We start from the raw sequence: 24,220 nt of genomic DNA, 5'->3' as shown, positions 1-24,220 counted from the left end.
TTCTACTTTATTGTCATTGTGCTAGTAGAGAGCCAATGAAATTGCTACCTATCTATCTATCTAACCTGATATATTATTTTAAGACTGCATTAAATCACATAAGCACAGATTTTGGTTCTGTGACGTGTTAATTATGGAATCAGTCCTTTGATGAGTCCTTTGTCCTTAAGCTTACCAAGGATGCACTTATTTAATCTAAAATACAGTAACACTGTAATATTGTGAAATATTATTAAAATGGTTCTATTTGAATACATATTAAAATGTGATTTATTACATTAGTACTCTCCCTTTTGTATTAAAAGTGTTAATTTCGTTTTTAAAAAAAAAAACTTCCCCGATTGTGTATATGTCCTCAGTGATGAACCATGATTTGTTTGCTAATGGCAAATTGTAGTAAAAGGATGGGCATTATCATTCTAGGCATATTATTTGACAGAAATTTTTATGTTTTTGAGTGCAAGATGTGTCATCAATATCTTTGGACATTTTCTGTTCTTCAACTCATTTTAACATTAAGAGGAATCTTGCATATATAACACACGGATTTCATGGGGTATTTAAATACCATTATGCTGCAAATGCAGATGGTATGAAGTAAGGCTAGTGGTCGACCAATGATGTTTTTTTGATTGCCGATATCTTAGAGAACAGGGTGGCAAATATGTATGTATATATATATATGTGTGTGTGTGTTTATTTATTATTTTATTTTTTACTTGATATTTAATAAATTAGAAATAAATTTAAAAATAATATTAAAATGAATGAAAAAATAACTAAAATAAACAGTCGAAATAAAATGTATGGGTCGACCACTATGATGGCCAGTGACCACTTCAGTGCAAATGATGTGTAGTATAAATAGAGAAGATGCTGTGTACAACTGATAATGAGGTATATGTGGACAGTGACCATACCGATGCACATGGTATTGTGTATAAATAGAAAATGGAAGAATATGGCAATATGACTGGATTGATGCAGAATAACAGGGTATAATAAATGTCAAATGACCACTGCAGTTCAAATGATATGATATACAAATAGAGATAAGTTAAGAAGAGGAGGGACATTTCTTAGTTACACAAGCAACACTTTTGTACAGCTTTTTTTGCACAGTTATACTTGGTAATGACAAGCGACCATTGCAGTGCAAAGCACATTAGTATAGAGCACTGAGTGACACGGGGTGAAAATAATGCTTCAAATAACGAGGTCAAGTATTGTTAAAATAGTGCAAAATGGCATAAATGCAGTACAGATTGTTCAGTTACAGATGTGAAGTTGGACACTTCTTTAGGTGAATCAGCCAGAGTGAGAGTACCATAGTCTTTCACTGCACTATTGTTATTTAAATATTATTATCAAGGGTTATTAATGTGCTGTTTTAAACACAAGGCTAATTTAATTAATCAGAGCTGTTCATTTTTCATTAGTTACAATTATATGCACTGATCTGTGTAATTTAATTTAGATTGAAAATAATATTAACATAATGAACTGAACATTAATTGCTTCTCATATAGATCAGGTTTTTCCCAATGTCAATTATGGATTAGCTGAAAGTAAATGCAGGTTAATTTTCATTGATGAATGCTAGAAGATTAGTCTTGGTTGTCAACCGCTTGATCAGTAATGATTTGTGATCTGTTAGTGATGTAGCAGTTGTTTAAAAAGTGTTTTCTTGTCTCTAGACCTCCCAGGCTCATGGGGGAGGGCTTTGTGGTCATGCAGTCCAATGATGTGGACATCTATTACTACCAGGATGAACCAGGTGAACATATGCTTTGTCTTTCATTAATTTTGAAAGTATAAGGCTGGGTTGTTGTTAGATATAAACACTTAAACAGTGGGTATTTTGGTGTAGATAAGTGTCTTCTTCACATAAATGTTTCCTGTGTATGTATGATGTTTTAGGTTTGGTCCCAGAGGAAGTGGAGAATGGAGATACAGAAGCCTGCTCTGAAGATGCCAAACTACAGGACTTGCCTCCATGCTGGGGTTTGGACATTGTATGTGGCAAAGGAACAGACTTTAACTACGGCCCATGGGCTGACAGACAGAGGTACCTGCACACAATCACACTAATATGGTTGTAGTTGGCTGTGTTATTCCGGTTATACAAGGCTTATGAAAGCTACTAAATTTATGTGGAGTTATGTTTTTTTGTCAATATTGCTGTTTGATTATTAATACTAATGCAAAAACTAATTCACAGTGTAGTATAACTGTTTTCTATTTTAATATATTTGTAATGTAATTTATTCCTGTGATGGCAAGGCTGAATTTTTAGCAGCCAAGACTCCAGTCTCAGGGTCACATGATCCATCAGAAATCATTCTAATATGATCATATTATGCTTCTCAAGAAACGTTTTTATTATTATTATCAATGTTGAAAACAGTCGTGCTGCTTAATATTTTTGTGGAAACCAATATAGATTGCAATAGAGATCATTATAAATCTTTGCTATAACTTTTGATCAATTTTATTTCTTAATTACCCCAAACATTTGAATGATACTGTACTTTTATAGTCCATTCTTTATATTTGCGATTTGACCCCTACAGAGACAGCCTGTGGAAGTTCTTCTTGCCTGCAGACTATCAGCCAATGAAAGTGAGCGATGTTGCCACACCAGGCAAACCCCGACAAATCCTAGCCTTTGAGCTGCGTATGAACATCATAGCTGATGCAACAATAGACTTGCTATTCACCAAAAATAGGGTATTTACACGCATACACTCCTAATGATTCATTTCTGAGTCTCGCACTCCTATGTATAAATGTTTTCTAGGGCAATGTTGGCTTGCATTCATAAGAATATAAAATCCTGAGCAAGAATGTGGACCTCTGTCTTTGTTCATTCACTAACCCATAATCCATTTGGCTTCACAGGAGACTAATGCGGTCCATGTGAATGTAGGAGCAGGTTCTTACCTCGAGGTCAACATACCCATGACTGTTGGGGAGAATGGTAACTGTCAAAGCTTACGGAAAAATTACTCAAGTAGTTTTTGAGGGTGACATTTGACCGTTTTGTTTGTTAAAATGTACACTATATAACTTTGGGTTAAAAAAAAAAAACTGCATGCATTCTGCGGAATATCGTTGTTTTGGTTGTGCTTCGGCTCTGCGTGACTGTGCGAATGAATACGACCCTTCACAATTGATAATGCTTTACAATGAACTCTGTTAGAGAGCTACATATGGCAATTTATCTGTTCAATAAAATACCTTACTCACCTGTTGAGTAGTAAACGCCATCTCCGCGTCACTTTTAGAACATCTCAAATCCCTCAGTTCTCGCCATCTCCGAAAAGCCAAGCTAATGTTGATTCTTGTTTTATTACGAGCTCTGTCGCGTTCACTTTTTGCCAGCAGACTCTCCTGTGTTCCCGGAGGTTCAAAATTTAGCGTGCTCCATATCAACCTCATCGTGACAACTAACCTATGCCACTACCACACCATATATGCGTCAAAGTAGCCAGAGCAAATAAACAAAGTAGCGTACGCAATTTCCCGTGAAAACCATCCTGTCAGGTATAACATATACACACTTATAATAGGCTTACCATAGTGAATCAGGGTAAGAGAAAAACACGTTGCGGAAGAAGGATTGATGTATTGACTCATTATTTAAATGTTGTTAATTTTAAACAAAAAAATGTTACATAGTGTACATTTAATGTAAATTTAACTTGACACATTATATTATGAATGTGTATTCACATATATATTATGGCAATTTTCCCGTCCTGTGTTTCATATCTTGCTAATACTGTCTTTGTCTTTAACCTCTGTTTAGGTTATTCTCCCACTGTTAAAGGCCAGTTATTACATGTTGATACAACCAGCAGTATGCAGTACAGGACACTGCTAGAGGCTGAGATGCTTGCTGTGAGTACGGCACATGATTTTGTGTGTTTGTAAGAGATATGCAAAACTACACATTGTCAAAATTGACTAGTCTGACCTATTCATACAGACTCCAAGCATAGCCCTTCAAATAAACTTTTAATGCAGAAAACTATGCTATTTTTCACTAAAACAGATAAAGGGAACATTGCTTGCTGCAGGCGATTTGAGATCTGACAGTAATTGTCTTGGTATTTATTGTCGAAGATGGGAAATTTGTTACAAAACTTGAATTTAGAGAAGTAATCTTTGTAATAATTCAGATATTACATATTATGAGGCCAATTTGCTGACATTTGCCCACTCAGCACTTGTTTTTGTCAAATCTTTGGGGAGGGCTGTAGTGTCAGCATAGATGTGTTTTGGGCTTTTGAAACAAGTGATGAATATAAATTCTGAATTTTATTAGTGATAAACTGTAATAGTACCTATGATAAAAACAATGAAATCTACACATTCTCTTAATGTCCTTGTACATGTCTTAAATGTTCAGCTTAAAAAGGCATGGGCCATATTTTGCTTCATATTCCCCAAAAAACACTTATAGTACCTTAAAATCCTAAAGCTAAATTTAAAAAGCGAAATAAAACGACTAGTGAACTATCCTGCATATTAACAACTGTCTTTGACCTCCTCAGTTTCATGTCATAGCCAGTTATCCGCGTGTGTGGAATATGCCCCAGTCCTGGCAGTGTGAAATCGAGGTTTACAAAGCCACGTACCACTTCATCTATGCACAGAAAAACTTCTTCACAGGTAATGTTTCTCTCTTACCTGTAAGTTACCATGAGCTGATGTCTGTCCTCCGCCTGACCTCCTCCTGTTGTGATCTGTAGATCTGATCCAGGACTGGGCCAGCGATAGTGAACCGGACATCTACTCATTCGTTCCATATTCATGGAAGTTTAAGATACTTTTTCACCAGTTTGAGATGATTTGGGCCGCCAATCAGCACAACTGGATCGACTGCTCCACCAAACAGCAGGAGAATGGTAAGCAAGACTTTCATAATGGATGCAAGACTGAAAAATAATATAGAGTTTGAGAAATGAAAACACTATAAGGAAATCTAACAAATTAATACGGCTTTGAGAACGCACGGCACGCAATTTTGAAACTATGTAATTCTATAAACTAGTCACTAATCAACTAGCTGGTTGTTGGAAGATTAATCAACTCATTTCTAATTGTGTATGATGTTTCCACATGATGGTAGTTTGAGTTGTATTTGTTGGATTATATTAAAATAGATTTTTTTTTGTCCAAAAGTTGGTCTATCAACTTTTTTTAAAAGATCTATCGTTTCTTTGTCCAAAAGAAAGACGAAGAAGAGATTTTGTGTGTTGTATTTATTTACTTTTTTTTTTTAATGTTTGTTTATATAATAATTAACATAATTAATAATAATAATAATAATAATACATTTGTATAGCACCTTTCATACAACAAATACATCTCAAAGTGCTTTACAATAAGCACCAAGAACTTCACATAAGACCAAATACAAATACCATAAATAATATAACATAAGATTAAACATGCTTTCTAATTATAATAAAAGATAAAAGTATACATTAGTATACATGAAATGCATAACAAAAGAAATTAAAAGTAATAATAGAAGCATAATGCATATAATGCTTCTGAAAAGTCATTTAGTTTTTTAAAATTTGAAATTAAAATTGCTTGGCATTCTTTCAAAATATATATTTTTTATTTGAATTTTTTTATTATTTTCAGACTATTTGAGATCTAAACAGATAGTAGTATGAATGTATGATAGTAACTTCCATGCTTTCCTGTAGTAGTGCTTAACAAAAGGAATTTGGACTGTAAAATGCCGTCAAGCTCACTGCTGAACATCAGTTTAAACCCTAGAGTTTGGTTTTATTTAGAATTTTCCTTGATTTCTGAAAAACTTACCACCTGCTCATGCTCTTTGTCTGTAGTTTATATCGCTGCCTGTGGGGAAACGCTGAATATTGACTTCACTTTGCCCTTTCACGAGTTTGTCCCGGCCACCTGTAACACACGTTTCTGTTTGAGAGTGAGTGTACACCCTCGCAAACATTTACACGCACTTGTCTGCTGTGCTGAATGATGTGTGATCAAGCATTACAGCCTGACATTAAAACATCAGCGTTCACCTAAATCCACTCCTAATGACACTGAACTCCCATACAGGCTGAGGACACAGACATGCGCTTGTGTCTGCCTGACTGTAACCCCAGCCGGTACCCGCTACTCACCCTTACTAAGGATTACCAGCATTACAAGACCCCTCCAGAAAACAATATGCCAACAGAGGGGCAAGGTGCACCTCCCAAAAACAGCAAACCTCGCTGGAGGAACATGACTCAAGCGTGAGTAAAAGAGCACCATTGCTCTATTTTTGTCCCTCTTCTTTTCTGCTGCTTCTTGCTTGCGCTGCCCTTTGACTCTATTGTTGTGTGTATGTGTGTGTGTGTGTTTGTTTCCAGGGCTGGTTGGGTGGACTGCTGGAGTGTGCCGAACTTCCTGCTGATTATAGACTATACTTGGCATCCCATCTACCCTCAGAAATCTGACCAGCAGCTCAAACAATCATGTAGGTGTTTGAATAATACCAATAAATCTTGCAAAAACTTACTGTTTAGATAAGTATCTAATGACCAAAATATGGTAAAACAAATAAAAGCTACATTTATTTACCAACATCATAAAGTCTTTTTAAACTGTATTTATGCTGGACATTTAATTTGGGGCCCATCGGCCAATATGTGAGACCCGCATGTTGCCCAAGCTCCGTCTGGCTACTTTTTTTGATCCTATCATCTTCAGAAGAATATAAATATTACACATGATTATCTCAGTAATTGAGACATGCATGTGTAAGTGCGGAAGTAAATGGAAGATCCTTACATAAAACATAAGATTCTTACATAGAATATTGATACCAAATGTTTTAACTTGTAACTATTACTTATTTATATACAGTTATACACCATATAAAAGCATAAATAAATGTGACATTTTTTTATAAATGGTTTGTCAATATTGTATTATATATAATGTTAATCAGTTTACTTAAATTAGTTGTTATATTTTTAAAGTTCTGTAATTGTTAATAGAGGGAATGCGTATGACGTCACCGTCAGCTGGAGTGATTGCGGTCACGCCCACTCGAGTGGCAAAAAGACTGAGCGGCAGCATTGGTTTTCAGCGTGAATGCCGTGAAAAACACAAAAAACACATCTAAAATGGGAAAGAGCTTTGCGATTGACTGTACAACTACATTTCACAAGAAATCTGAGGTATATTTTTACAGACTGCCAAAAGCTACAGAACAGAGAAGCAAATGGATCGATGCAATTCATAGAATCAACTTGACTCCAGAGAAAAGTGGATTTGCAGTTATCATTGAGCACGTTTACATGCACACCAGTAAGAGGATAACTCACATATATCAGCTTATTTAAATAACCAGTTTCCCGTTTACATGCAAACCAGTAACCATGACAACACAAGTAAACCGTGTTTACATGACTTTATTAATAAATCAGGCCATGACCGTGTGACGACAAAACAATCATTTGCGTATCTGACTTCATTTGTTTTGTCGGTTGATGTTAAATAAAGCTTGCAACATGTCAGCGGGAAACTTACAGCTCGTATATTCTCTCATGTCATGCAGTTACAGATGCAGCGTTTTGACTGAACCACTTCTACTTCTGCTGCACGAGATGAGAAAAAAAAAGCAGAAAGCAGGTTAATGCGTTTACATAATGCGAAATCCGAGTAAGAGGCAAAAAACTACCAGTGTAAAAGAAAACGGGTTTCCCGTGTTTACATGACCACATGCGTTGTCATGACAAAAAAAAACTATAGGCTACAAGTTTTAGGGCTGGACGATATGATTATAGCCTATATATAACATTGATATGAGTGATCACCTGGATTTAGACCTACCTATATTGTATTTTTATAAAGCGTTCACAGGCAAATTTGCTTCACGTATTTCCCCGGCGTCGAAATCAGGCACACAAATGTCAGGAAACACAATGGCTGCATGTCAGTATGGATCACTGGATCTTTGGTAGGCCTAAATTGTAAGGAACACTTATATCGAGTCCAAACATCGTTTGTTTTACTCTCGTTTCCGCAGTTTCCCCTATTAAATCCAGTCACGCAGCAGCTCTTTTGCCACTCAGTCCAGCTGAAGGGGCGTGTTCACGTGGGACACGTGACATCAATGCATTCCCTCTATACACAATAAATAAATAAAAAGTTCACAGCACTAAAAAAACAATTTAAATGTTATTTTTGTAAGCTTCGTAAAAAATCGAGCATTTAAGGAAAATACTTAGTCAAACAGTCTCATTTCAAACGGTTAAATGAATCAGTTTAGTTAAGTGTCAAAACTTTTGACTTGTAGTGTAGTGAATACGTTTACTTATATTATCTCTGTTGCTAATAAGTATTTTCCAGAATCTGACCTGTTTACACTTCACCTTCCATTACGTGTTTTTTGCAGTGTCAGAAATAGAGGAGTCCATGCTGTCAGCACTGCGCCCGCCAGAGCTCGCTCCACCTGTGCCTCCTCCACCTCGAATCTCCTCTGACCCCAGCTTGCTGCCACCTGACCGGTTACATGTGGAGATGGAGCTGAGCCCAGACTCCCACGTCACCCTTTATGGTCCTCTCCTCAGAGCGCTGGTGTCCATCAAGGTATACATATGTACTCTACTTGAAGTCGCCATGAAACAGAAATTGCGAGAGACTTTTCTTCCATATTGTGACGTAAATCCCAGCTTCATGAAGAAAGAATGTAGGTTGGGACTTGATTTTGTCCATCTGGAATTGACTGGATGGTTGTGATTTGGTATTGCTGTGATGTCAAGTGAGAGACAGGTTGTCCCGGCCTCTCGCCAGTAAACACGTCATTAGAGAAGAGAAGAGATGTCACTGCAAGAGTTGATCCCTGGAAGTTAATTTGATTAAATATTATGAGGGCACATGATTTTATTTAAATAATGATATGCATGGATAAATCATTTATAATATTAAAAATAAGAATGGTCAATTTTGATTTCACTGTGACTTTAAACTGTGCAGATGCATCTAATCACTAAAACCGCTGACTCCTATTTATTCAAACTCATGCTCTACAAACCCCCTGTTATTTTCCTCCGTGAAACACAAAATGGTAATTCTTTTTAATATAGTGACAGTTCATAATGACAGATAAAAATATCAGAGAAATGAGGGCGAGTAAATAATGACTTTTTAAAATTATATTTGGCTGCAATATACCTTTAAAATGACTGTTGATGAATGTAATGTGCAGGAAAACTATTTTGGAGAGGATGACATGTACACAGACTTTGAGGAGTCTCTGTCCAGCCCTGTGCTGAGCTCCTGCTCTTCATCATCTGGTTGGACCAGAGTTGGCCTGGAGGAGAACCGCTCAAAAGACGCCCCACATCCTCTCTCCTTACGGCCCTGGGACATCACCGTACTCGTCAATCTGCACAAGGTCCATGGACGCCTTCCAACGGTCAGTACCGCTTCAGAGGAGACCAGCGATTTCATTCATAGAAGCCAGTGTCCCAGACATCAGTGATGACATCATTGTTAAATTAGCATATTTGTGATTATGTGACTATTGTTTTGATGCCTTGCAGGCACTGATATTTCCTTTAGGAATCCCAAGTGTGGTTGTAAATCTTGTTTGTACTCTTGTCTGCAGCACTGTAGCAGTGACGGCCCAGAGGGTCCTGCAGGCTTCCTGGAGCGTCTGTGTTTTGAGATGAAGAAGGGTTATAAGGAGACCATGCTACAGCTTGTTCTCTCGCCTCTACATGTGTTTGTCAGCGATAACTATCAGGTGGGAGTGGGAGGAAGTGACCCCATTCATATTCTCTCAGGTTTTAAATTTTAAAGTTGTCATGTTTCTGTATTGGGTAATTTATTCCCTTCTGAGTGTTTAGCGGCCTACGGTTGATGCTGTGTTGCGAGATGGGCATCTGAGCCTCTCAGGGTTGCAGATGAGAGCCCACGCCATGTTCTCAGCGGAGGGCTTACCGGCGGGTAGTGACACACTCGAATATGCTTGGCTCATCGACGTTCAGGCTGGAGCTCTTACAGGAAGAGTTAGTGTGCCACAGGTGACTCAATCATTCATTTTGACACTACAAAACGGATGCGTAACATTTGTAAAGGAATATTTCTAGCAATATCTGTGGCATAATCACCTCGTACAAAGATTTTTTCGACGTGTCCCTCTTTGTGTTTGATTGAATGAAAATGTTTACAGAAGTTACACTTATAATAGAAATAAAACAGGCATGTGGGCCAGAGAATTTAAAAAGCAAGAATGTGAAGGTTGGAATTTTGTTAAAACACCTATGTGAAAATCCACAGAAAAGAATGTTCGAACATTTATTTGTATTGCTGCTTACTTCCTGTTTGTTTGTACACACTGAGGGACACGTCAAAATTGTCATAGCTAATCAACAGAATGCCACACAAAGACATTTTTTTTATGTTTTTTATTTCTTATGATTCATACTTTATACTCTACCATTCAAAAATAAGATTCTTTAAAAAAAAAAAAAAATTAATTAATGCTTTTTATCAGAAAGGACACATTATATTGATCAAAAGTAACAGTAAAGACATTTGTAATGTTACAAAAGATCTGCATTTCAAATAAATGCTGTTCTTTTGGAATTTCTATTCATCAAAGAATCCTGAAAAAAAATGTTACTTGTGCACTAAATGAAATCTGAAATGTTCTTTTTACATCAGTTTAATATTTGTATGAAATATCAAATTTGTATGAAATATATAAAGTTATTATAATGTTGTAAAAAGTACTTTTTTTTTTAAAAATTATTATTATTTGCCATGCATCTGGCATTTGAGGCTGTTATAGCAATAAAAATAAATTTGTCATTGTCATTAATATTATGTATTTATCTAAGGTAATCCAAACAAATTGTGAACCTTCACATATTTTCCCCCTTGAAAAGCTACTAAGTGAAAAAAAAAGAGAGATTATTCAAGAATTATTATTTTAGTCTAGTGACAGCATTAATCACAGTTTAGTGTTAATCACTGGTTGTGTTTGTTTCAGTGTGCGTCTCTTCTGGAATGGGGCGAGAGCTTTGTGTTTCATGTACTGTCCCGAGAGTTCCAGCTTGAACAGCCAAAACCATCTGTCACCTGCCAACATGGAGTTGATCGTAGAGTGTGTGATGCCAAGGTATTACAGAAACGCTCACACGCATCCCTGAGTTGTCATATTCACATCATTTTCAAAATGACTACACTACTGAGTCTTTGTCTGTATGTGTAGAATGCAGCCTTGCCTGGTCCCTGTCGCACATCAGAGGATCTGAAGTACACCATGACTCGACTGACAGTTGATGGAGCCCAGGTTTTCATTGTTGAACACGGATGTGCAGCCAATATTAAGGTTAGTGACTATCAGAGATGATTATGTACACTACCAGTCAAAAGTTTGGAGTAATTAAGTTTTTTTTCCGTATGTTTTTGAAAGAATCCTCTTATGCTCAACAAGGCTGCATTTATTTAATCAAAAATACAGTAAAAACTTAGATTGTACATTTTGTAAAATGTTATTGTAAATTAACATTGCAATTTAAAATAACTGTTTTGTCTGTATGCCCATCAGACCGGAGCCTTGCGGTTGGCCACGTGTAATCTGCACACAGCTGCTGTCGGCGAAGGCATCAGTGCCGTTCTGCAAGACGTAGTGATCGCTCAGTTCATTGAGCAACAGGAAGTTGCACGGCTTGGCCTCCCTCCGCCCCTCCTTCGGCGCTCTCATTGGCTTGAAGCCGGTTCGGTGAACTTTAACCTCATGACGGCTGATGTGGCTTTAGCCGCTGACCATCCAGCCAAATATGAGGTCCAGAGGCAGTTCCTGGAGCTTCATGACATGAAAACAAAAAGGTTCAAGCATATCTTTTATTGTATTTTGTCTATTGCTTAATGTGCAGGCAAACATATTTACCATGTTGTTATGTGTGTTTTAGACTTTGGTTCCTTTGGCCGGAGGAGAAATATAAGCGGAGCCGGAATCGCTGTGGTTGTCTTGGTGGATGCCGTTTTTTCGGCGGCTCGGTTGGTGGCCTGGACTTCTTCCGTTTGGAGGAAATCACACCCTCATCAAGCTCCGCTTTCTCCAGCGTCAGTGCAGAGAGTGACTTGTCCTATGGACAGTCATTATTACATCCAGGAGAATGGATCGTCACTAAGGAAACACCTAAACTTCCGGATGGTATATTCTTTTTTGTGTGGCTATGATGATGCCGATTGGTTGTCATGTTAATAATACTTACTTTATTGGTTAACTTTCAGCTAAAGGTGTCACTATGCGAAGAGATGTGTGTTCTCCCGCTCCGATGGTGGACTTGGAGAAACGTGGCCAGCACCTTAGTCTTCACGTACCTCTGCGCTCTCACAGCTCTGCCTCTTCCTCTGAGGAAAACTCTTCCTCCAGTGCTGCCCTGCCTCTGTTAGCTGGAGAACGAGAGAGTCCCTCCCCTTCTATTGAGTGAGTCAGACATGTGCTTCTGTATCGTATGAAACAATTCCAGTTTCATAACGTCTTTATATCTCAATTGTGAGTTTTTGTCTTGCAAAAAAATGGGAACTTTGTATTTCACAATTTGACTTTTATTCCTTATTTTAAACTTTTCTCACATTTTTACTATGAGGTGGAATTGGGCTCCAATAAGCACCTTTGTCAAATGAAAAATAACTTAATTTTTCAACTTACTAACCTTTTGAATGGTAGTGTACACTGATAAAAGACTCACAAATTAGGCTAACAACTGAATAACCGATGATTAATTAGTTCATTTCTGATTAATGAGTCTTGTAGACTGACTCACTTAAAAGAACCAATTCAAAAGAACAGTTTGTTTGTTATTTCCTTTCACAACTCCTGGAAATCAGACTGCTAGCGCAAAACTCAATCTTAAAGCGTAAGCTCCAAAAAACTATTTTGCAAAATAAAACTGGTTCTGATTAAAAACAGGTTCTCGATTCCCACTACATTTTTGTTTGTATGTGTATTTTACAGTATGTATGTTTTCAGGTTAATGAATGTAACCACTGATGGTCCAATCCCTGAGGGTCCACCATTACGCTCTCCGCTCCGCTCTCCTTTAAAGCGCCAGTCCTCTGTCCAATCAGCTCGCCTTGGGAGCACCAAGAGCCTATCGGCTGCTGTCTTCGCAGAGAAAGCCACGCCTCCTACTGGTGTGCAGTTTAGTAGCGAGGTTTCCCGTAGCGACGAAAACGTTTTAGACTCGCCAAGGCAGAGAAGAAGCTACGGAGCATTTCCTTTCACACCGTCAGCTGATTCTAGCACATTCCATCAATATCGCTCTGTTGACTCCTCCATGTCTGTGGCTGACAGTGAAGCATACTTTAGCGCCAATGAGGAGTTTGAGCCAATCAGTAGCGATGAAGGTCCAGGTACCTATCCAGGGAGGAAACGCAGAAGAAGACAACAGGGTCAGCCCCACACAGAACACAGCCGCACCTCCATATACCACAGCGTGGAAGGACCTCTGTCAATCGCTGAGAGCCGCCCACCTCCGATACCTAGCCATACCTCCCAAGCCTCATTTGTCTCTGCACTTGGATTGGAGGAGGAGGGATCTGTTGAAACCGAGAAGGCGGAGACTGGCCTTCTGACAACGCAGCCACATTTAATGGCTTGTTACCAAACTTACCTTGCACATTATCATGTGTCAAACTGGACTGTTAAGCAGCCAACCAATAAGAGAACATCTAAGTCATCACTGCATCGCCCACTTGACCTTGACACGCCTACAAGTGAGGAGAGCTCCGCCTCCTTTGACCAGTTGTCCATCCCTTCTTTTAAGGTAAATATTTTTTTACAAGTTTTTCCTTCATTGTAAAATATTATCTATGCAGTGGTGAATTTTAAGAAGAAATGTCCAGGTCATATTTCACCACCAATATCCGGAACAAATATTTCCTGACAATTTAGCAACCCTTCCCAAATGAATAGTAATTTATTAATATATTTAACTATATATTTTATAAATATAAATGTTTTGAAAAAGAAGCCCTGTCCTTAATTTAATATATAAATGTATACATTTATTGTGCTGTGTATATAAATTGTAAATTATTATTTTTATTATATAAATTGTAAAGTACTTTTTTTATATATTGATGTGAAATAATGTTATTGTCATGAATAATAATATGAAACAATAATAATTCATTTAACCTGAAATAATTTTAAAAATAATTAGTAATTAATATTCATTCCAATTCTTTAAATATAAATATAAATATTTAAATTAAGACATTACAGAATGTTAATTTACTAAATGAACAGTATGTAATATGATAATTACATAATACATTTAATTTTCTACATGCAAAGAGTAACTTTGGGGTAAAATGACCTGTTTAAGTTCTTTGTAAAAGTCACCCATGTGTAAGCATGCTGTTTGTTTGTCCTTTTATAGATGGTGAAGGCCGGTTTGTCTGCCAGTTCTCTATTGGACAGAGGAGTTCAGCTCATGGGCGATATAAATAGGTAATACGAGACATATCAAATCAATAGTGGTTGTTTCAGTATCATGCAGCATAATTACAAGCATGCATTTTGTGTGCATGTATCTGCAGCACACCTTACACACCCCTTGACAAGCGGGCGATGGACAACACTGATGAGGACACAATGACAGAGGACTGGACCGTTGATCAGCCTCTTGCCCAGACGAGAACCACAGCCATCGTAGAGGTCAAAGGGGCGGTCAATGTGGTCCTGACTCCTTTAGTCGCTGAAGCATTAGACAGGTCAGACATCACTGCAGCTCTCCCATTGCCCACCATGTGCTTAAAGACCCCATGACACCAAAATTATGGTTTTTAGTTCTGTCTGATTATGATAATATTAAATGAACAACAAATGAGTCAGTATTATCATGAATAATGTGGATGAAATACATTTTTGTGTTGTTTTTTGGTTTGTTTCTTGAATGCCTTTGGATGAAAATTGATGTAATCATGCACTACACAGATTTTTGTCCAAACAAATGCTCTCTGGAATGAGAATGTCCCTTCTCCTAATACCAACTGCATCTGACTTGCATCCAAATCATGGCTGTGATATGCCTAAAGCCTATTGGCTGTTTAGAAAAGGAACAAACAAGCCCTTCAGTATGTTTTGCTAACATAGGAAATAACTCAAAGGAAAGAAAAATGTTCTCAGCAAGTGATTTAATGGGGTCTTTACTAAATGCCACATTGTTTGTGAAATCATCTTTGTTGTTCTGTCCAGGTATATTGAGTCCATGGTTCACTTTGCCAGTATTCGCCACCCTGCATCAATCCTGGATGACCTGCATGGGAAAGTGCTTAATGAAGTGTATCAGATCAGTAAATCCACTGTCTCTGAGTCTGTAAGTGATCAATACCAACATAGAGACATGACAGCACACTCTGTCTTTAACGTGATCATGATGAATGTTGCGTTTTCCAGAGCACAGCGAAAGCAGAGCACAAAATATCTAAGACAGAGGGAACCACCCCTGGGTCTCTCAGCACACCGCATGGACAAACTGATCTGTCAATCAAGCCTGACAATGTGAAGATAAAGGGTTTGCAGGCTAATGTCACTGTCCCAAAGGTACCTGTTTGTGTGTGTGTGTGTGTATGAAAGGGAGAAAGCTTGTCGTAAAAATTGTAGACGTAAATATGTGTGCATGTTTTTTTGTAGGTGAATCTTTGTGTACTCCAGGCATCCGTAGAAGAAGGTTCACCCTCCAATAAGAGTGTCACACATGTCTCTCTCGTGGCCTTGTGTTTTGACCGGATTGCTACTCAGCTGCGCATGAATAGGTAACTGGAAATGTTTGTCCAAATATTATATTTCTCATATAAATAATGTATGTGTGTATATATATATATACACTCACCGGCCACTTTATTAGGTACACCTGTCCAACTGTTTGTTAACACTTAATTTCTAAGCAGCCAATCACATGGCGGCAACTCAGTGCATTTAGGCATGTAGACATGGTCAAGACAATCTCCTGCAGTTCAAACCAAGCATCAGTATGGGGAAGAAAGTTGATTTGAGTGACTTTGAACGTGGCATGATTGTTGGTGCCAGAAGGGCTGGTCTGAGTATTTCAGAAACTGCTAATCTACTGGGATTTTCACGCACAACCATCTCTAGGGTTTACAGAGAATGGTCCGAAAAAGAAAAAACATCCAGTGAGCGGCAGTTCTGTGGGCGGAAATGCCTTGTTGATGCCAGAGGTCAGAGGAGAATGGCCAGACTGGTTCGAGCTGATAGAAGGGCAACAGTGACTGAAATAACCACTCGTTACAACTGAGGTATGCAGCAAAGCATTTGTGAAGCCACAACACGCACAACCTTGAGGCGGATGGGCTACAACAGCAGAAGACTCCACCGGGTACCACTCATCTCCACTACAAATAGGAAAAAGAGGCTACAATTTGCAAGAGCTCACCAAAATTGAACAGTTGAAGACTGGAAAAATGTTCCCTGGTCTGATGAGTCTCGATTTCTGTTGAGACATTCAGATGTTAGAGTCAGAATTTGGCGTAAACAGAATGAGAACATGGAACCATCATGCCTTGTTACCACTGTGCAGGCTGGTGGTGGTGGTGTAATGGTGTGGGGGATGTTTTCCTGGCACACTTTAGGCCCCTTAGTGCCAATTGGGCATCGTTTAAATGCCACGGCCTACCTGAGCATTGTTTCTGACCATGTCCATCCCTTTATGGCCACCATGTACCCATCCTCTGATGGCTACTTCCACCATGTCACAAAGCTCTAATCATTTCAAATTGGTTTCTTGAACATGACAATGAGTTCACTGTACTAAAATGGCCTCCACAGTCACCAGATCTCAACCCAATAGAGCATCTTTGGGATGTGGTGGAACGGGAGATTCGCATCATGGATGTGCAGCCGACAAATCTGCGGCAACTGTGTGATGCCATCATGTCAATATGGACCAAACTCCCTGAGGAATGCTTCCAGCACCTTGTTGAATCTATGCCACGAAGAATTGAGGCAGTTCTGAAGGCAAAAGGGGGTCCAACCCGTTACTAGCATGGGGTACCTAATAAAGTGGCCGGTGAGTGTATGTGTGTGTGTGTGTGTATATATATATATAAATGTATACACATACACACACATACACATATATATATATATATATATCATTTTGACAGTTTGTACTGCTCTGACTGTTAATGTGTGATGTGTAGGGGTATAGTGGAGGACACAGAAAAGCCCTCTGCTATGATGGAGAAGTACTCGTCTGCGTCTAAGATGGCACCTCAGTCTAGCGGTTCTCTCCGCTCTAATGCTGGGATCGAGAAAGGCAAAGAGATCGCAGCCAGACTCAACATACATCGCATACACAGCCAACTCCGTGGCCTGGACTCATCAGGTACACACACACACTCAAATTTATACCCATACTATATTTATTACACGTCTCTTGAGAATTCTCTGATTGGTCAGTTGCTGCATTCTGCAGTCAAATAATTTTGTATGATAACATTATAAAGGACATTGTATGTCCTATCGCATGGATTTTCCGTTTTATTAGAAGTTATTCTAATAGGTAATAAATAATTTAATAAATTAGTCAATATTATCAATAATAATTTATGACAGAAATACATTTGTTTTTTTGTGTGCGTTTTGTTTATTGAATGCCTTTTGGAATTGTAACTAAGTTTGTTCCATACATGTTTTTAACAGACCTTGGGGCTTGTGCCATCACTGCCATTCCTTTCAAGAAGTCTAAGGTTCTCTTCAGTTTGGAAGAAACTGATGACTTTGTTTTAGTGGATGAGACTGAGGCCTCCATCTCTACCGAGCACGTCCCAGAACACACCCCTGACCATGCCCGCTCTGGGGCCAGTCCTGAGAAATGGGGTTGGATTATGTTTGAGTGTGGGATTGAGAACCTCACTGTCAAAGGTATTATACACATGTGAATTTCAGATAGCTTAAAAAATGTGTATTTCAGGAGTAAGAAATGCATGTCTGGATCTTCCTCAGGTGGGCGGCAGTCAGGGGCCGTGCTCTACAGTGCTTTTGGGGTGATGGGCGAGGCCGACAACGGCGTCAGGATTGGAGTCTCGAAATCAAACGGTTCTAGTGGTTCTCAGACAGGAAGTGGCTACAGCACTGATGTATCTGATGATAACCTGCCCAATGATGGACAGAGCCCTACCTCTGAACCCAACAACAATTCAGACTCTGACGAACAGGTTCTCATATGTTGTTCACTTATAGTTAATGGCCATTTAAGATCTTGTAGGTTTTCCTTTGGTCTTTGTTTCTCACATTATTTCTCACTCACGTTTGTCTGTGCAGGATGAGGGAGTGGAGTCAGATGATCTAAAAAAGGACCTGCCCCTCTTGCCTCCGCCTCCTGACTCCAGCAGTATGAAGCTGACTATAAAGGAGATCTGGTTCAGCTTTGCTGCGCCAACCAACATTCGATCTCAAGCTCCCGCCATGTCCAGGTACATATATATTATAATATTATTATATAATATACAACATATATATATATATATATATATATATATATGCTGTATATTATATTTGCCATCGGTCACTCTGCTTTCTGGATATCAGAACGTACCAAAAATATAAAATAATATTAATAATAATAATTAATGAAATATTATATACATTTTATAAAACGGTTAGTTACAATCATTGATTCTGATTGGTCAATAGCTGTGCTTTATTCACGATAAAACACGGCTATGACCGCTTCACCCAACGGTTCTATTTATCACTGCGCCCTTAGCAACACCCTTAGCTACTGGAGGCCAAACTTAAAACAAAGAAAGCACTGGAGCGACATTCTTGCTGCAACAGAAAACACTGCTGACAGTGCTGAGCCCCAACTAAAGAGAACCGCGTTAAATATCACCACAGTGGAGCCGATTGAAATGAGACAAATATTTAATGCGTGCACAATTAACGGAGATGTTCAAATAAATTTAAATAAACAACAATAAAAAAAGTATCTCTTGTTAGGCAGCATTTTAATAACTAAATTAATAACATTAATAAAATAGATTAAAGACCTAACTGTTATCTATCAAAATATGTGCCCTTGTGTTTTTATTTATAGGCTATGTAAATATTTAGTTTAGTGCAGAGAGAAAATAACGGAATAAACAAAAAAATAAACGTTTTCTCATGCTGAGAGATAAGCTATGCCTATTTGTGTGAGGAAATTTCACAAATATTGTGTTGTAAAAAATAAAAAGAATGAGACAAGTTTGAGAACGGTTTGTTGTTTTTATTTGAGCTTTCATGCACATTGGAACGTTGTTGTTCACGGTCAGGGACTATTTTTTTCTAGCGGAAGGAATGCTTTTAATGCTTTTATTGATTTAACTTCATGAAATTTCCACTAATAATTTTTTTTCTTTAATATTGTGTGGCAACCGTTTTATAAAAGCAATAAGGTACTCGAGGCAATCATCAAATTTTTTTTTAACCAGAAGCCACTAGGGGTGTAACGGTACATGTATTCATATAGAACCGTTTCGGTTCGAGGCTTCCGGTTCGGTACGCATACAAACCGAACGATTCCTTGGACCCTTTTTCCTGCCGACAAAATTCGCGCTGGCGTGATCACCACAACGTTGCGCAACATCAAATGGCAAACGTAATGAAAGCGGAACGAAACTGCGCTACTCATTATGTGCTTCACGGATCGCAGTTCGGACCAGCAACATCTGTGCAGCGCGAGCCAATCTCGATCAAGCGACACTGTTACTACACAGCGCTAAGATCCAGTAAAGAAAACATTTAAATTCGCCACTGAAGTAATAACATCGCTGTGAGATCTAGTGAGAAGCATTCAAATTTCTCCGTTATTAACCGTAGATCTCTGTTAGATCAAACAGCGCTGACGTGGAAACCAGGAGAAATATTGTGCCGTGAATGAACTAGTAATACTTTACGTCCACAGACCAGCAACATTCACCATGGATTTAATATAGTAACACTAAATGTAACCAGTTTGGCTGGAATAGTGAAATGCTTTCAAGTACTTCACACATCTTTTTCCAGCATTTCAAAACTCAAATATTATATAAATAAATATATGAAGAGTTCAGATGCAAAAGCCTCTAAGTGCCATTTGAAATTTTCTTCTAGAATGATCATTTTTATGAAGCTTGTATATTTAAGTTCAATAATTTCACTCAAATGACAATTAATAGGTAATCTTCATTGCCATTTAAGTGAAATTACTGAACTTAAATATACAAGCTTGATAAAAATGATCATTCTAGAAGAAAATTTCAAATGGCTTTTGCATCTGAACTCTTCATATATTTAAATGTTATTTTTAATGTGATGACCAAAACATTATTTGTTCATCCTTCAAAGATGACCCCCATTTATAAACCTGAAAGTTTTAAGATGTAGGAAAACTCACTTATTTAAAAAATATTTTTTCTTTTAACAAATAGGAAATTTCTCTGGCATTTCTTAACTTTTTGCTGTATCGAAAACGTACCGAACCGTGATTTTAAAACCGAGGTACGTACCGAACCGTGATTTTTGTGTACCGTTACACCCCTAGAAGCCACTGATGTCAGATATATAAGTAATACAATGTAATAATCTTAAATAAGATTTTAATTGTTTTTACACTTGTTTACTTTACAATGATCAAACACACACAAAATATTGGAAAAATGAAAACATACACAATTCATTGACGAGGCTGACACTTGATAAAACTACCTCTTTTTGTAAAACGACCAGTTGGGCAGGGGTATTGGCCGATTTAATCTCACAAGGGCTTATTATATTGACGTATTAGTAGTTTTGAGAGAGAATGTATATTGAATATACGTGTATACAGTGGTGGAAGTGGCTAAGTTTCACTGGGGGGCCCAAGTTGGGAACATATTTTATATTTTAAACCATAGATAGATGCAGAAAATCCCACTATATTTAATTTATGTATGTAATTTGCATAGGGCTATTATGTCGATAAAAGATGGAAATTATCTTCGTTTTGAACTAGAAATCCATCCCCCCTTGAAATTCACTCCCTGGACTCAACCCCCCCCCCCCCCATTTCCAGCCCTAAGTGTATATTTGGCTGCAGAGTCTTTGATTCGGTTCAAAGGAAATCATGGATATTTGTATGGCTAATGAGGTCTATGTTGTTGAATGTGTCTGCAGGCAGCTGAATCTCCTGAGTACTGCGACCCCTGCGGTCGGTGCGTGGTTGGTTCCCATTGACCAGCTGAAATCCTCACTGCAGAAACTGGACATGGAAGCCACACTACGTGTGTGCGCTGTCATGGGCTGCATCATGACTGAGGCCCTGGAGGTCAGACATGCTAATACTTACACTGTTAGAACCCCATGGACTTGAGCACAATTTAATCAGCAGAGTTTTGGACTTAAACCGCCTAATTTTATGTGCATGTTTATGTGTGCTTCAATCCAACAGAAAAAGAGTATTCACATTCCATTTCGCAGCAAGTATAACCGCGTTACAAAGCGAGCCCGATATCTTCACGAGAACCCGTCCTGCTTACTGTGCAATATTCTACATCGCTACCTGCAGCAGGCCGATTACAGCATTATAGAAGAGGCCACCATGGTAAGTCTTTATGCTTGCAGAGCACATATTTGCATATGAATTAAATGTTCTTAAACTAACGCATTGTTGAATTCTTGATTCTGATTGGTTGATGCTCGTTTCAAGGCTTCCAGGTTCATTGACTGCTGTAAAGTCTGAAAATACTTCACCCATGTTCTTCCAGATTGTATTAGCAGTGGTGTCCTGGCTTTATTTTTAAAGCTAGATAACATGAAAAATGCATTGCAATAAATTAAAGTGGTAGCTGCAGCTTAAGCAGAATAATCATCATTTATTTTACTGATATTATTTTTAACTGTCTGTTGTTAATTTTTCCTTGCTAATCTTTTATTACGTATGTATCTTTATCTTTTTAGAATGATGGACTGCCTGCTCTGGTCACCCTGAGGAAAGGTATGGTGGCACTTGCGCGTCAGTGGATGAAATTCATTGTTGTCACTCAGGGCTTTAAGGCGGTTGGTTTGCCACGTCCCAATCAGCTTCCTAAGCCCAAAGAGCCAGACCCCATCGAGCATGATCAGACACAGGCGCCGGATAGTGGTGGTGCCCTGCAGAGTGACACCAGCGCTGATGGAGCCGAGTTTGAGTTTGATGCGGGTAATTGTATTAAATCTAAAATCTTATAGAGCTTATTTTTTACCTTCTACTTTATCTATATTTTGTGTTATTTATGTGCATTTTAGGCACTGTTAGTGAACACACAATGCTGTTAGAGGGAGTATGTAGTCGTCCTGCTCCTACCGGTAACTCTGCCCCTGTGACTGGAGTCGAGATCATGAGAAAACTGTCCAAATCTCACGCACACAACGAGTCTGCACTCAGGATCAAGGTTTGTGTGGGTCTGTTTTGTTGATATTGTGTATGCGTTTATGATAGATCTTCGTCTCATACTGGAAACTAAATTTTTTTTTTTTTTTTTTTTTTAGGGTTCCCACCCTTACCAGTCCCTGAGCTACACGAGTGGAGATACAGCAGCTGATTCTCCCGCTCATGTCAGTCGGGCAGGGCTGCAGTCCAATCATAGCCCTAGGAAAGAATCGTTGCTAAGCTACTTGACAGGAAGCATCCACAGTCTGCACAACCTGCTAGAAGCAACGCCCCTTCGAGCAAACGAACAAACCGCAGCCAAGAGCACCTCCCTGACACGTACAAGTACATGATTTTCTTCATTCAGATTTTATTGCTTTTTGCAGTCTAATATTAGACGGGTTAAAATGTGAACTAGGAAGACGAATGCATTTTCTTGATATATGGTGTTTCCTGCGAGAGTGGATTTCTATAACCTAATTGTGTTTGATTTTTTTCTTTTTTCTTTTTAAGTATTATTTTTCTGCCCAGAGAGTGTCTGCATGCCAAATACCATAAAAGTACAGAGAAACCAAACTGGGTTGGAGACTAAAATAAAAATAAAATACAAACTAAAATTCAACCGTTTTAATTGTTACAAGTGAATTTAGGCTTAACACCATTTTAATGTACATTATGAAAAATGAGTATTCATTTTGAGATTTTCTAAAGATTACAATTAACTATTAATGTAATAATTTTTTTATAAATTATTAGTGTTATTAAAGAATAAGTTTGAGTGTTTGATGATGGTAATCCAGATGTTAAAATAAGCATGCAGAATTAAATTTCCAATATCTGATACCAGTTAATGAAAGAGAAAATCTGTCACTCAGTAATAGTTACTCTTTTAAATTAACTCTTATTTTTGTATTTTCATTTTTCATTAAATTTTTTTGGGAAATTTTTGTGCTTTTGTATAATATATATTTCCATTTACCTTTTATCTAATTTTTTTCTTTTTTTTCGTTTTAGTAATTCTTTTAGGGATGCACATATACACACAGTGAATCGTGTGTATATATAGAATATATAATAAGTACATCCCTAAAAAAACGACTTCTGACTTGTATATGACAAAGACTTGAGCAGTGTGCTAACAACCCCTCAGAACACCTTATCAAACATGTCGCTGTACCATGGAAACCACCTACTATTCAAAATGTAGTTAACCCTAAATGTCTGTTGTTTTTGGGTAGGCAACTTTGTGGGTGCAGACGTGTTAACGGAGCACCCTCTTCTTTCGGAGCCGTTTTCCGTCAGCTTCTACAACTGGATGTCAAACGCTGTTGGCAACCGAACAGGCGGCAACGTCCAGGACTCTCCCCTCAACCGCTCTCAACACAACAGCCTGCAGACCGGAGGTGAGCGATTAGTGTACTGGCAGAAGTATACGAGTATGAAGTCTGTTGACTGTATGTGAACATGCATCTATATCTGTCCATGATGCTGTGATTAGTGACTTATTTATTGGAGTATGTTCATTTTGCACTGAATGTCTTTAACTCTTTACATACAGGAGTGCTTCCCACCATTCCTTCTGCATCAGATTTTAACACTGTACTGTCCAGTGATCAGAATACACTGGACACACACTCTCAGCACACACACTCCCAGCACAGCACAAGTCAGGAGGACCTGCTTGAACAAGATGAGACGAATCTCTGCCCTGCAGCTGTACAGCTAGCTGACGCACAGGTGCGTGCACCAGGAATACTCATTAATTTGATATTGTTTATTTATGA

General features: G+C 38.2%; 1 protein-coding gene across 14 annotated transcripts in view; it reads left to right on the top strand.

The window, feature by feature from the left end:
• Positions 1 to 24,220, top strand: part of kiaa1109 (KIAA1109 ortholog) — a 67,197-nt gene that overhangs the window by 7,664 nt on the left and 35,313 nt on the right. For 13 of the 14 annotated variants that reach the window (XM_056269014.1, XM_056269020.1, XM_056269019.1 and 10 more), the window contains exons 9-44: positions 1,698 to 1,777; positions 1,921 to 2,068; positions 2,574 to 2,730; positions 2,902 to 2,980; positions 3,812 to 3,903; positions 4,560 to 4,677; positions 4,758 to 4,913; positions 5,871 to 5,968; positions 6,106 to 6,284; positions 6,402 to 6,508; positions 8,435 to 8,628; positions 9,248 to 9,457; positions 9,650 to 9,787; positions 9,891 to 10,067; positions 11,039 to 11,167; positions 11,261 to 11,380; positions 11,600 to 11,880; positions 11,964 to 12,208; positions 12,289 to 12,484; positions 13,031 to 13,826; positions 14,445 to 14,515; positions 14,605 to 14,778; positions 15,263 to 15,383; positions 15,464 to 15,610; positions 15,701 to 15,822; positions 17,227 to 17,411; positions 17,729 to 17,950; positions 18,032 to 18,243; positions 18,350 to 18,501; positions 21,203 to 21,353; positions 21,477 to 21,629; positions 21,986 to 22,226; positions 22,313 to 22,458; positions 22,556 to 22,781; positions 23,675 to 23,839; positions 23,995 to 24,173. In XM_056269014.1, coding sequence (XP_056124989.1) covers positions 1,698 to 1,777; positions 1,921 to 2,068; positions 2,574 to 2,730; positions 2,902 to 2,980; positions 3,812 to 3,903; positions 4,560 to 4,677; positions 4,758 to 4,913; positions 5,871 to 5,968; positions 6,106 to 6,284; positions 6,402 to 6,508; positions 8,435 to 8,628; positions 9,248 to 9,457; positions 9,650 to 9,787; positions 9,891 to 10,067; positions 11,039 to 11,167; positions 11,261 to 11,380; positions 11,600 to 11,880; positions 11,964 to 12,208; positions 12,289 to 12,484; positions 13,031 to 13,826; positions 14,445 to 14,515; positions 14,605 to 14,778; positions 15,263 to 15,383; positions 15,464 to 15,610; positions 15,701 to 15,822; positions 17,227 to 17,411; positions 17,729 to 17,950; positions 18,032 to 18,243; positions 18,350 to 18,501; positions 21,203 to 21,353; positions 21,477 to 21,629; positions 21,986 to 22,226; positions 22,313 to 22,458; positions 22,556 to 22,781; positions 23,675 to 23,839; positions 23,995 to 24,173 — 6,367 coding nt within the window. Of the gene's footprint in view, positions 1 to 1,697; positions 1,778 to 1,920; positions 2,073 to 2,573; positions 2,731 to 2,901; positions 2,981 to 3,811; positions 3,904 to 4,559; positions 4,678 to 4,757; positions 4,914 to 5,870; positions 5,969 to 6,105; positions 6,285 to 6,401; positions 6,509 to 8,434; positions 8,629 to 9,247; positions 9,458 to 9,649; positions 9,788 to 9,890; positions 10,068 to 11,038; positions 11,168 to 11,260; positions 11,381 to 11,599; positions 11,881 to 11,963; positions 12,209 to 12,288; positions 12,485 to 13,030; positions 13,827 to 14,444; positions 14,516 to 14,604; positions 14,779 to 15,262; positions 15,384 to 15,463; positions 15,611 to 15,700; positions 15,823 to 17,226; positions 17,412 to 17,728; positions 17,951 to 18,031; positions 18,244 to 18,349; positions 18,502 to 21,202; positions 21,354 to 21,476; positions 21,630 to 21,985; positions 22,227 to 22,312; positions 22,459 to 22,555; positions 22,782 to 23,674; positions 23,840 to 23,994; positions 24,174 to 24,220 lie in introns of all 14 variants that reach the window. The other variant, XM_056269010.1, reaches the window with a different exon arrangement.

This window comes from Rhinichthys klamathensis, unplaced genomic scaffold, assembly GCF_029890125.1.
Source record: "Rhinichthys klamathensis goyatoka isolate OS25496 unplaced genomic scaffold, OSU_Roscu_1.1 h1tg000280l_1, whole genome shotgun sequence".
In the NCBI taxonomy this organism is placed as follows: Eukaryota; Metazoa; Chordata; class Actinopteri; order Cypriniformes; family Leuciscidae; genus Rhinichthys; species Rhinichthys klamathensis.
The sequence above is the reverse complement of the archived record's forward strand: the minus strand, read 5'-3'. Positions and strand labels throughout refer to the sequence as shown.